Source organism: Geotrypetes seraphini, chromosome 2 (genome assembly GCF_902459505.1).
Source record: "Geotrypetes seraphini chromosome 2, aGeoSer1.1, whole genome shotgun sequence".
NCBI classification, from domain to species: Eukaryota; Metazoa; Chordata; class Amphibia; order Gymnophiona; family Dermophiidae; genus Geotrypetes; species Geotrypetes seraphini.
Window position 1 is genome coordinate 103,615,244 of NC_047085.1, and position 13,586 is coordinate 103,628,829.

The 13,586-nt window shown below is 43.1% G+C and overlaps 1 protein-coding gene across 1 annotated transcript in view; it reads left to right on the forward strand.

The window, feature by feature from the left end:
- ARFGEF1 (ADP ribosylation factor guanine nucleotide exchange factor 1) overlaps nt 1-13,586 on the forward strand; it is a 382,919-nt gene that overhangs the window by 220,968 nt on the left and 148,365 nt on the right. The window contains exon 18 of the mRNA XM_033933351.1: nt 7,389-7,560. Within this exon, the coding sequence (XP_033789242.1) occupies nt 7,389-7,560 (172 nt within the window). The remainder of the gene's footprint in view (nt 1-7,388; nt 7,561-13,586) is intronic.

The following is a 13,586-nucleotide window of genomic DNA, read 5'->3' on the forward strand; positions in this document are numbered from 1 at the left end:
AGGCGAAAGGGAGGCGAAGAGGAATCCCCGGCCGCGGTTTCAGCCGTGGGTGGGCAAGGAGGGATCCCTGGAGACAGCTAGGCTGCATACCTCCAACAAGCAGTCCATGTACCCCAAGGGTACACGTATCGCGTGTTGAGAAACACTGTCCTAAGCAACTGGACCCCTGCAGAAATGAGATTGTGGGATGAGTTGGGTTGACTGTAGAGAGAAAAAAAGCAACAGTTAGGGAGTATTGTATTATTTGATATACAAACCCAGGAACTCCACCTGGAGATGTCCGGAGAGAATCAACATGCATTGGTTAAAGTCTTTACGAAGTTCTCCTTCAAAGTCCTCCTTTATGAATCAAAAGAAAGATTTTTAAAAGAATTTTCAAGTCAACTATTAACCAGTGCAATTGCTTTTATAACCGCATAATAGACTGACAACATGAAACACCACAAATCAGTTGAGCAGTTGCATTCTGTACTATAATTTAGTAGTAGAACCAACCTCTTTGATTTTATTTGTAGCTTAAGCGGTATATAGACTTTTTAATAATAAATATCCCAAAATATAAAGAATTGCGATAAGCCAAACTATGTAAAACCATCATCTGAATCACAGTTTGAAAATCCTCCAAGTGAATCTAAGTCTTCAACTTGCTGAGCTTTGAAAAAAAAAATCAAATCACACCACCACCCATGTATGCAGTATAAGAGTCTGGCGTACAATAGAACGCCCAGATTCTTGATCTGCTGAGCAGTGTGAATTTGATGACCACATAACTCTAATCTATCAGGTATATCCTGAATTATAAATATGAACACAATTATCTCCTTTGCACACACATTGATATGTATGTGTGTATATGTGTAAGTATATTCATAAAGGCGGTTAATAAAACTCAATAAATAAATATATTTGATTACTAATATGTGAACACCAATTAATTTGGTTCTAGTTCTTAGAATGTGCAATAGTTAATATTCAGGAAATATTAGACATTCTGTTACGTCCCTTCCAGATTCAGTACACTAGGTATTCAATTCCTTCCCGCAATCTGGGAGTTGCAGAAATCCAAACACTTTTCTGAGCTTGTGCTCCTCCTACCTTAGAGAGTTAGAGCCCCTGACAGTTTAATTTCTGCAAGCAATCTATGCAGACGTTTTCTGCCCTGCTCTGCATCTTTATTTTTATCGCATAAAGTTTGTCTTTTTTGGTAGCTTCAGTGTCGTGAGACCCCTTTGCGGTGGTCCTCTGTCGAAGGATTGGATGCAGTCCCGTAGAACCGAACTGCTTCACAGAGAAACTTTGGTGGACCTGTGGATCCAACCTGCTTTGTGTCATCCTTCTTGGACTCATGGTCCATCCCTCCAGGTGTTCCCTTGCCCTCTGACCTTGTCAAGGGTTTAAGCGCAGGCTGTATGCATCCTGTGTGAAATTCCCTCTGGGTTTTAGGGCGCAGGCTGTGATTCCCGCCCCGATCGTGTGGAGTGGTTTCGTGGGGCAGAGGTTACAGTTGGAGTCCATTCAACTAGCAGTCCAATGATCTTCAAGTTTGCTCATTTGGAGCATTTTCTGAGTCAGAAAATCATTTTCTTTATTCAGCTACAGTTTAAACAGAGCTGACAGAAAGGCACTGCACAGACTATAAGTATACCTCTATTATTTCCTATGGGAGCTTTGGGGGCTGTTCTGTTGAACTTGGTAAAACTCATTTTTCAGCATTTCTAAGGGTAGGGTCCAGGTCTCCTACCTCCCCAAACCTCGAATCGCTATTTTTTTATTTTTGGAATTACTTTATTTTTGCAGTTTTTGGCATGAATTCGCTGGCGGCAGCCATCTTGGATTTTTATCAATCTTTTTTTCAAAGTTTTATTTCTGCCTTGAAACCCCTCGATTTTATTAAAAATCATTTGGGGTGGACTCCTTAGCCCTTAATCTGTTGAATGTGTGTATTGACTGGATCAGCGACCGCATGTTGCAACGATGGGTATGGGAACAGGAGCTTTGGGCTTCATCTCTTCCAGGGCTGGAGAGTCAGCCTGGGACCATGGTTTCAGAAAAAAAGTATCACCCAGAGGCTGTTCTGGAGTCTGGCGCCTAAAACCTGTGTTCCAACTCGAGGGACTCCTTTGGCATGGTGCATGCCCCTCAGCAGGGCCTGCTACTGGCTACAGGGTGTGAATTTTATCCGGACTTTATAAAGCTCCTCTAGAAAGCGTATGCTTCGGACCCAGCTTGTTTGACGCAGCCAGCAGGCATGTCAGTTTTTTCTAGGTCAGTTATGCCAGTAGCATAGATCCCTGTTCAGGAGCCCCCTCATCTAGCTATGACAGAGCTCGACATGCAGTTGCATACAGATTGTATGCCTCCTCTGTCTCCTGATACTGTTTCTATTTTGGATCCTACTGCTGCCCTTTCTGGGATGAGTCAGCATGCTCGCCCTGAGAGTCCAGATTTGGGCGAGGACTCCTCTGTGTTCAGACTGTTTAAGAATGTCTCTGTCCATCATTTTATTGCTGATATTCTGAAAGAGCTCAAATTGGAATCTTTACCTTTCACTTCACAGTGTTTGGTCATGGACCGTTCTAATGTGCTGTCCTTTTATTTTTTTTCTTTTTCTCATTCCATGCACAGCTTCTTGGTCTGGTTACGGAACAATAGGATACTCCAGAAGCTCTTTCTGGCTCTCCAAAGCTATGTCTAAGCTTTATCCGCTGGCTCCTATTTTTCATCAATTTTTTGAGTGACCTATGGTAGATTACGCCGTGGCACAGGTTACCAGGTGATGGAGGAGTAGTGTTTGTGGATTTTATATTGAAAAAGCCTTTTGAAGTGCCACCTTCTGGTATCAAGGTGGCGGCGGCAGCCACTTCCTTTGCAGCACGTGCTTGTGCATGGGATTGTACAGTGTATCTTCTGTGTAAGTGGATGCCTATTCCTAGCTAATATTATAGATCTTTGCACCAAACTACAAAACCTTCAGAAGAGAAATAAAAACCATGTTATTCAGGAAATTTATCAAGACAAGCTCATGATATAACTGATTACCTCAATCTGTCCCCAGATCCTAAACGTTCCAACCAAATAACCATCCTGTAAGCTTCTGGATATGACCAGAATCTCCTCCTTTTGTAATCCGCCTAGAACTGCAAGGTATTGGCAGAATAAAAGACACCAATGTAATGTAATATAATTATGTGGCAGATGCCCTTTATGATCTCATCTGAGTTCTTAATAAAGTCTCAGCTTATGTGGTATCTGCGTGCTGGACTCTTTGGATCCATCATAGTCCTGGGGACACTGCCTCCAAGACCATTTTAAGCAGCCTCCCTTTCAAGGGTCCGCTTCTTTTTGGGACAGGTCTGGATGACCTCATGGCTGATGTTGCTGATCACTTTCCTAAGTCTTTCCCTATGAACATGTCTCGCTGAACTTAGGGAGGGGACCATAGTACTTTTTGTCCCTCCCACAGATTTCTTCAGGAATCTTCGGACTCTTCCTTCCAAAGTTATTCCCTGGGATACTGCCCTTGTTACAACAATTCCAGATGTCCTCGGGCTTCCAGATCCCAGGCAGCTACTGCTCCTCAAAAGCCCCGATGACGCCAGAAGTCAGGCAGGGCTTCTTCATGTTGGGGGCTTGCTCTCTCTGTTTTATTGCAAGTGGACTCACATATTCTCAGATCAATGGGCACTGGACATCATTCGGGAGAGGCACAAGGTAAACTTCTTTTACTTGCCTCTGGATTTGTTTCTGGACTTGCCGGCGGGTTGGCCAGAGGAGTCACAGGTCTGCACTATCCTGCAGCGATAGAACCCGTTTTCATAACATGAATCGGTCTTAGGCAGATACTTCTTATATTTCATCGTGCCAAAGATTTGCTTTGCGGACTGGAGACCTGTTCTGGATCTGAACTCGGTGAATCACTTCCTTCGGATTCCTCATTTCCAAATAGTAGCAGTGCACACAGTCATTGATGCTGTCTCTTCAGGGGAGTTTCTGGCGTCCTTGGATCTCACTGAGAATTACCTTCATATTCTAGTCTTTCCAGAGCATTGCAGGTTTCTGCGTTCCCTTGTTCTGCTACAGCATTTTCAGTTCACAGCTGTTTCCTTTGGGCTCACAACAGCTCCCCACACTTTCACCAAGGTGATGGTGGTTGTATCAGCTTTTCTCCGCAGGCAGGGTGTCCAGGCCCATCCTTACTTGGACGACTGTTTGAACCAGGCTCCGTCGCAACACGAGTGTGAACATGCAGTGGAGATGGTGTCTCTACTACAGTGCTTGGGTTGGATTGTTAACTTCAAGAAGAGCCAGTTGGCATTGTCACAGACCTTGAAGTATCTGGGCCTTTTCTTCGACACAGGGATCTCCTGCACTTTCCAGCTCCCACAGTCTGTCATCATCTTCAGGTGCTGGGGTTCATGGTGGCCTCCTTGGAGGTTCCCTGGGCCAGAATGCACATACGCTCTCTACAGGAGTCCCTCCTCTCTTGGTGGTCTCCGCAGTGTCATCCTCTTCAGATGCCACCCCCCTGGATGGAACCAGCTCGCAGCAGTCGGTGCTTTTTTCTTCAGGGGGAGGCTCTCCACCAAGGCAAGCCTCTTCGTATCTCGGAATGGATCACTCTTTTGACGAATGTCAGCCTGTCAAGTTGGGGTGCTTACTATGAGGACCGCTTCATTCAGGAGCAGTGGACTCCATGTCAGAGATGTTGGTCAATCTCTCGCCTGGAGCTTTGGGTGATTCGGCTGGCATTGCTCGCTGTCTAGCTCACTCTGGAAGGAAAAGCAGTGCGAATGTTCTCAGACAGCGCCATGCCTGTGGCATATGTCAATCATCAAGGGGACACAAGAAGCGCTTCCTTGGGTCACAAAGCTCGTATGCTGTTTCACTAGGCAGAGTTACATCTTCAGTCTCTCTTGGTGGTACACATGGCCAGAGTGAACAACATATAGTCAGTTGACAAATCCTGGACTGGGAGAATGGTCCCTCTCTCAGAAAGCATTCTGTCTGATCGTACAGCGCTGGTGTCAGCTCCTGATGGACTTGAGAGCTTCAGCAGAGAACTCGTAGGTCAGGTGCTTCTTCAGCCAAAGCACAGAGCGTGGAATCTTAGGGCTAGACACCTTGGCTCATGACTGGTTCACAAGCTGTTTTCTGTGTTCCCTCGGTGGCCTCTGGTTGGTCGGATCATCCGCCGGATGGTGACACATTCTGGACTCTTGATTCTAGTTGCTCTGAACTGGCCTCATCATCCATGGTATGCAATTCTCATCTGTCTACAGCAGGACAGGAAGCTCACACTTCCTCTTCATTGCAACCTTCTCAGTCAGGGTCTAGTGCCCATGGAGAACTCAGTGTTTTGGTCTTACAGCATGGCTCTTGAGTGCTCAGCGAGTTGCGGTTATGCCAAGGCCTGAAAGGACCGAGTGGAGCCTGAACGGGCTCTCTCATTTTTGTGGTCCTAGCTTTTCTTCATGCAGGCTTAGATAAGGGTTTGGCAGTGGTCTCCCTTAAAGCTCAGGTAGCAGGCCTTTCATGCTTCCTTCTCATCCCGATGTGACCAGGTTTCTTAGAGGGGCATTTTGTTTGCCACTTCCCTTGTATCAACCTTTCCCAGCGTGGAATCTTACCATTGTTCTGCAGGGCCTTGTGGAAGCTCCATTTGAGCCACTGAAGGGTGATGCTTTTCTGGATCCAACGATCAAGACTTCTTTCTGGTCGCCATTGTCTTGGCATGGCGTATTTCAGATCTTCAAGCTCTTTCGTGCAGGGAACCCTGTCTCCAAATTATGGATGCAGGAGTAGTTCTCTGTACTGTACCTTTCTACCAAGGGTGGTTTCCGCTTTTCCTTGTCAACCAGGAAGTTTGTTTGCCTGTGTTTTATTCCACAGGCTCAGAGAGAAAGGATCAGTGTTTACGTAAATTGGAAATCGAGAGAGTTTTGCTTTATTTTTTTTGGAGAGGACTAATGATTTTCAGCTGTCTGATCCCTCTTTGTCCTAACCACCTCTCCTTGGCATGGTAGGTCTCTAAGACCTCGATCGCCCGTTGGATTCGTATGGCCATTTCTGCAACTTCTGTTGCCAGTTGCTCACAGCTACCGGTTTCCCTTACGGCCTACTCGACTAGAAGTGTTGATGCTTTGTGAGCGGAGTCTTGCACGATTCATCCAGATGAAATTTGTAGGGTGCTTACTTGGTCCTCCCTTCATACGTTTACCTGGTTTTACTGGGTGGATGTGGCAGCTTGCTCTGATGCCGCTTTTGGGACCACCGTGTTGCGAGCAGGTTCCTCCCTAAACGCTGGAAAAACCAGGAGAAAACCTCCACAGTTCAACAAGAAACCAACCAACCACAGTGGAGGTGTTCAGTAATGTTGGTGTGCAAATTTATTCCACAACTAGAGAAATCTGTGTGATAGCTCAACACGCATGAGTTTTGGCCAATATGGCCTGCCTCAGGAGCCTTATTGCTAGTATACTATCTCTTGCGTGGTGTAACCTATAGTTGATGAAAAGACTCAGCAGAACGCTAGAAATGCTAATGAAAATTCCTTATAGTCCTCTGCACACACGAGAAGCATGCACACACACTGCACAAGAGATAGTATACTAGCAATAAAGGCAGGCCATATCGGCCGAAACACGTGCATGCCGAGCCATCGCACAGATTTCTCTAGTTGTGGAATAAATTTGCACACTAACATTACTGAACATCTCCACTGTGGTTTGTATGTTCCTCCCTAGATGCTGCCATTGCTTTGGTATGTCACCTAGCTTACTGAATCTGAAAGGGACGTAACAGAATGGAAGATTAGGTTTTCACTTTTGAAAATCTTCTTTCTGTTAGTCCTTGGATGATTCAGTACGGCCCGCCCTCTCTGTGTAAGCTCAGTTATTCTGAATCACTTGCTTTCTTTGGCCTCGGTTATTCTCCTTACAGGCTTCAGGATTTTCCAGACAATAGATGGGTTCTGTGGGGAGGTCACTCTTCTGTTAGTATGCATTTACTGAAGGCTGCTTCATGTGGATGCTCACTGCACACAGCAGGTTAGTTCTACATTGTTCCTCAGTGTTTTTTCTGTGTTGCCTTTTGCCTGTTTATTACTTGTTTTCATGTTTTGCAGAGCAGCCCAGCAAAGAAATTTTGCATTACCAGGGAGGTTCCTCCCATGCCCCCTTATGTTGCTTAGCTTTGGGACTGAACTGTTGAGCGCTCTAGCTCTCTCTCTCTAAGGTAGGAGGAGCACATGGTGTTTGGATTTCTGCAACTCCCGGACTACGGGAAGGGATTGAACATCTAGCGTACTTAATCCTTCAGGGACTAACAGAAAGAAGATTATTGAAAGTGAAAACCTAATCTTCCAATTCATATTGCTTTCTCTTTTCAAGGTAAAGAACAAAATGACTAAGGAGCAGTATATTAAGATGAACCGAGGTATTAATGACAGTAAAGATCTTCCTGAGGAGTATCTCTCATCTATTTACAATGAAATAGCAGGAAAGAAAATTGCAATGAAAGAAACAAAAGAGCTAACAATTCCAACAAAATCAACAAAGCAGAGTAAGTGCCAACTAAAGACCAGTTTCAATGAAAATAATGTATATTTTTACTTTTCTCTAAAGACAAAGTAAACCAAGCTTAATGACAAAGATGGGTGACCATGTCTGATGCCCATACGATTAGTATTCATAATACGGCATTTTTTTATTTGGCTCCAATCTGGAATGGTCTACTACAGGATTTAAGAGAATTTTATACAGTTTGCTTTAGAAAGCATCTGAAGGTCTATTTTTTTCAGTTAGCTTTTGGGATAGTAGTATTGGAAATATGATAGTGTAATGGAGGATATTATGGAAGACAAAGAATACTTAATATTTGTTATGAAAACGTATTATAATATTAGGAAAACTAATTATTTTAGGGTTGTGGTATATTTTGGGATGGGTGCTTTGGGGGTATCTGTTCTTTTATTACTGTAGTTCTTTTCTTGGTGTTTTTATTAATATTCTAAATTGTATACTACTCTGAATGAGCTTGGTCTTAATAGCATTAACTAAACTTGTAACTTGTTTCAAGAGCTTTCCAGGGAAAATACACAGATTAATTTGGACAAGGAATGCTAGGCAGTATATCTCAGTTCATCTACTGCCAAACACGTGTGCTTTTTCTGCTGTAGTTATTTAATTGGATATGGCAGCGGTGCTAGTGGCTGACTATAGGACCTCACACAAATTTGGCACCCATGGTTGTAGATAAAAGTCAAAATGCTTCATGTATTCAGTAATAAATTCTGTTAATTTACAGGCTTAGGCCTTTTAATTAGTCTCAGTCTCTCTCTTCAAATGGTCTTTAACAGGGCTGGCTCCTAATACCTGTATGAGCCTTGTCTGGGCCTACACCAAAATCAAGTACTCTCTTGATATGTTACAAGGTTATCTCCTACCTTGTCAGTCTTCCTACAACAGCTGAAGTCTGAGTTGAACACATACATAGTTTCCCACCTCATGCACTTCCCTCAGGTACTTCCCTCTGCATATGCTTGGAGGGCCTTCTCTGCATATGCTTGGAGGGCCTTAGGACTGCTCCCTTGAAGGCTTCTTATCTTGGGGCCTTCCTGATCTATTGCTCTAGGAGTAGGTCATTTAACCTCTTCCCTTCCTGAGCTCTGCCCCTCTGACTCAACAGATAAACTCCTCCTATTCTAAGGTAGCTCACAATCAGCACCTGTGAGGAAGTAATTCTAAGGAAACTTACATCTTTACCACTCCCTCCCTCACATTGAGCTTTATGGAATGAGTTTTTTCAAACAAAAACCTATCTTGGTGTTATTTTAAATTTCCCCTTACTGCTATAGTAGTTTTAAAAGTTTTCTTTTGCATCAGTGCCATTTTTACTGTGATCTGTACTAGGCATTCCCAACAGGAGTTTTTTGGTTTGTTTTTTTTAAACTAATAACAGGCAAGATAGTAAGCTTTCTTGACCAGGTAATGCTGTCCAACAGATCCCAATATAGGAAAGCTTCCCATAGCTTTAGTACTTTGAAGAACCTTAGACTCTGACTGCGTTTACACTATTTCCTGCTGTGACATCCCACATGTCCACCTCAGTTCCATTTTTTTTCTGCAGAGCCAGTACGATGTGCCAGATACCCTTGGGACAACCCTGCAAGGGAATACATGCATCATGAACTGTGGCAGCTTGTATAAGCTCAGGAGAAAAGTTGATATTGGTGTCAAGAGGGACTCAAGAGGGTGGGGACTCATATGGATGGGATTACTTCTAGGAATTTTGTTGTCAACACTTATATAGAAAAAAATGCGGGCAGATGGAAGGACTTTAGGAGAAGGGAAATGTAGGTTGAAGGCCCATAAAGTTCAATTTGAGAAGCACTTTGGTACTGCATTGGGGACATCGAGCGTGGTTGGGGATTCCGAACCAGATGCTCAACTTCCTTCAACACCAGCATCGACCCCCCCCAACTACGTTTGTGTCGCATCGCTCCGAGTCAACACAGTGTCGGAATTCCACTTCTTCATTGTCTGTACAGCTTGCTTCAGGGGAACAATGTAAGAAAGTTAAGAGGCATAAACAAGTCTCCCCTAACAGACATGCCTTGGCATCTTTCTGCTGTTCTCTTGAAAGTGTATAGTTCTCAATACCTTCAATAACCACTCACTTCCAAAGATGTATACATATAAACCCTCAGAAATACCACCTAAATACTTAAAAATTTCATTGTATTAGGCTTTATGTACTATTTTCTCACTGGGTGTAAATAAGACCACAAGTATAAGCTAAGTATTTAAACATCTACATTCATTTAAGGCGGTTAAGTAAACTAAATAAAAATTTGATATGAGTTGTAAGACCCATTGAGGAAGTAGTACATAAAGCCTAATACAGTGAAATTTTTGAGTATTTAGGTGGTATTTCTGAGGGTTTATCTTTGGAAGTGAGGGGTTATTGAAGGTGTTGAGAACTATACACTTTCAAGAGAAGAGTTGAATGAATTATGCCCTCACAAAAGTCTCTTTATTAACTTAGTGCTGCTTTGAAATTAGCATCTTTCGAAGCTTCAAGTGCCTCGATACAACCTAAGCACAGAAGACTGATCACTTTCTCCCCAACTGGTGTCCTCTCAGAGGCATGCCTTAACACCCAGTATCTCAAACGCCTTCTGTACCTTTGCCTATAATGGTACCGGTGCCATTGATACAAGTAAAGCTTTGGACATGACTCCATCAAGAGCTTCCATGGCTGCTGCAGTTGTAGATAACCCAGGCTCATGCAGCCTCTGTGCCAGCCTTAGCTCAGTCCAAGGATGTGTTAGTGTGTTGTTCCAGACAACGCTCCAGGATGCTTTCTCAACATTGAGCAACAACATCCAGGAGATGCTTGACGCATGCTTCGTCCTTGAAAGAGCATAATTAACCTGTAGCTCCTTGACACATTCTCAATGCTAATCTTGATGCTTGACTTGACGCTCTATATCAGGAACATCTAGAAGAGAATACTACAACAAATTTGATTCTGACCTGTCACCACATTCCAATGATGACTTCCCTGACTACTCTACAGATGATTCTTAAGGTATTCCATCTGACCCTTCTCCACCACCTCGACACTGTAGATAAGAACATAAGAATAACCAGTACAGGGATGTCTCTCTAATGTCCCTTGCAAAGGTACTGACCTCTTTGGGAAAAGCATTGAGGAGGCTGTAGATAAAATTAAGAAACATAATGATTGTGTGACTACTTTATCTAAAGCTCAAATATTACAAACATCTTAGTCATCTTGTAGGATTCCAGTACCTTTAGAAGTTCTTCCTACTATAATGATGAGGGATTTAGACTTGTTAGGAACTGGGCAACCTTCTGGGAAAGGGGGAGCTTGTTCCAAAAGGATGGACACTATCTTAACCGGGATGGAACCAGGCTGCTGGCGCTAACATTTAAAAAGGAGATAGAGCAGCTTTTAAACTGAGATGCAGGGGGAAGCCGACAGTCGCCCAGGAGCGGATGGTTCTGTGTGTGAGGTATCCTTGAAGGATGCTATTGAAATAGGATATTTAGGGAGTCCCAGTAGAGAAGTCCCAATAATGGTGAAAGAAAACCAGGAGGGTTTAAGACAGGGGTGTCCAATGTCAGTCCTCGAGGGCCGCAATCCAGTCGGGTTTTCAGGATTTCCCCAATGAATATGCATGAGATCTATTTGCATGCACTGCTTTCAATGCATATTCATTGGGGAAATCCTGAAAACCCGACTGGATTGCGGCCCTCGAGGACCGACATTGGACACCCCTGGTTTAAGAGGAAGGCAGAGTAAAAGACTGAAATTTTCCCTGTCTTCTCAGCTACCTGTAGTTACAAGGAAAACACACAATTTGAAGTGTTTGTATACAAATGCTAGAAGCCTAAAAAAATAAAATAGGAGAATTAGAGTATATAGCATTGAATGATGAGGTAGATATAATAGGCATCTCAGAGACCTGGTGGAAGGAGGAAAATCAATGGGACACTATTATTTGAGTACAAATTATATCGCAAGGATAGAGTAGATCAGATTGGTGGGGGGTTGTGCTATAAGTTAAAGAGGGAATTGAATCATTAAAAATAAATATTCTGCATGACATAGATAGCAGTGTGGCATTCATAAGAAATAGAAATTCTATGTGTGAAGGGAAGGAATATAAAGGTAGGGTTATACTACCATCCCCTGGACAAAATGATCAGACAGATGAAGACATTTTTTTCAGAGATTAGGAAAGCTGGCAAATTGGGCAACAGTATAATAATGGGTGATTTCAATTACCAATAAATCCTAAGGAAAGGGCACATAATCACTCTAAACAAACCACCTTATACCCTAAATGGAGAAAAAAAGGCCCCACATGTCACTGCTAACCCTACTGAGTACAACACTCACACATATATACCCACATTGGAACAGAAACATTCACAATGCCTGGTGGTAGTAGCTACTGTACAACCCTTCTCTCGTGGTGATTTCACATATTTCCTTATCTAGACAACTGGTTGGTCAAGGCCTCATCACAATAAGCTCAGTACGCCATTAATTCAAAAGTAAATCTGTTGGAACTCCTGGGGGTTTGCAATGAACTACCAGAAGTTGTATCTACAGCTAACCCAGACCTAGGACTGCATCAGAGCTCTCTTAGACACTACTCAAGTTTGACCTTTTCTACCTTCTTCACCTGTGTCAGAACATCTCCCACCTACCAACAAAGCATCTGTCACTGTTATGAGCAGTATTTTTGGATTGAGCCTAAAAAGTTGTCCCAGAAATGTGCTTTCATCCTGGTTGACCAACTGTTCTTTCTATAACCTGAATCCAAAGTTGACATCTTTTTAGTATTTTTGGATACAAAAAGTAGCCCAAATAAAAGGGCCCCTAACTCTGGACCTAGTTGAGATCATGCCCCAAAACTTTGGATATCCCCTGAAAAGATTTCATTAGTTTCTGAGATGGTCAAGTGGGGAGCTCTAAACTACTTGACATGAAATGACCCTAATATATGAGACTGGCAAGAATTACTGTAGTACATAAGAATGAAAAGAATAGTGATGTGGCTCTTACAGACCTATCTCTATATTGGGTACCGATACAAAGATATTTATTAGAATTTATTTATTTATTCATTTTTCTATACCGTCCTCCCGGGGAAGCTCAGAACGGTTTACATGAATTTATTCAGGTACTCGAGCATTTTTCCCTGTCTATCCAGGCGAGCTCTCAATCTATCTAATGTACCTGGGGCAATAGGGGGATTAAGTGACTTGCTCCGGGTCACAAGAAGCAGCATGGGTTTGAATCCACAGCCTCAGGGTGCTGAGGCTGTAGCTTTAACCACTGCACCACACTCTCCCGCTAGAATAGTGGCTAATCGGTTGACGGGATGGCTTATTGGCTTGGTGCATAGACAAGTTTGTGCTGGGCCTCCAAGTCTCTGACAGTATGTGAATAGTCTTAAATGGTGTTTTAAAGGTGTGGCTGGCCCAGAAATTCCTCTTCCTCCTATTCATTGCCACAGAGAAGACATTTGATAGGGTCTATTGACCCTTCATGTTTAAGATACTGGAGAAGGTAAGCCTCCTGTCCAGTGGCGTACCTAGGGTATGTGGCACCCGAGGCCCATCATTTTTTGACACCCCCCATGTAAAAAAATATTTTTTGTAATAACCATGAAACGGAATAAATGGTCAGAATAGAAACAGGCAGTGAAAATTTTCTTTTATTGAACCTCATATATGTAACCATTATTCCAAACATAACATAAATTATGTCTGAATTGTCATGACATTAGAAGTACATATGGAGTAGTTGCAGGTGATGCTTGGGACAGTTCTGATTGTGTTAGTTCGGTTTTATGTGTTTTTTGAATAGAAGGGTTTTTATTTCTTTTTTGAAGGTTTTGTAGTCTGTGGTCGAGGTCAATAGGTTGTAGAGTTGGGGGGTCGAGTGTTGCAGCTCGAATGGCTAGGAAGTTGTCGAACAGTTTTTTTCTTTTGACGTTTTTGGTTGGAGGGTGTGTGAATGGTGCGTGTGTTCTCCTATGTCTGGTT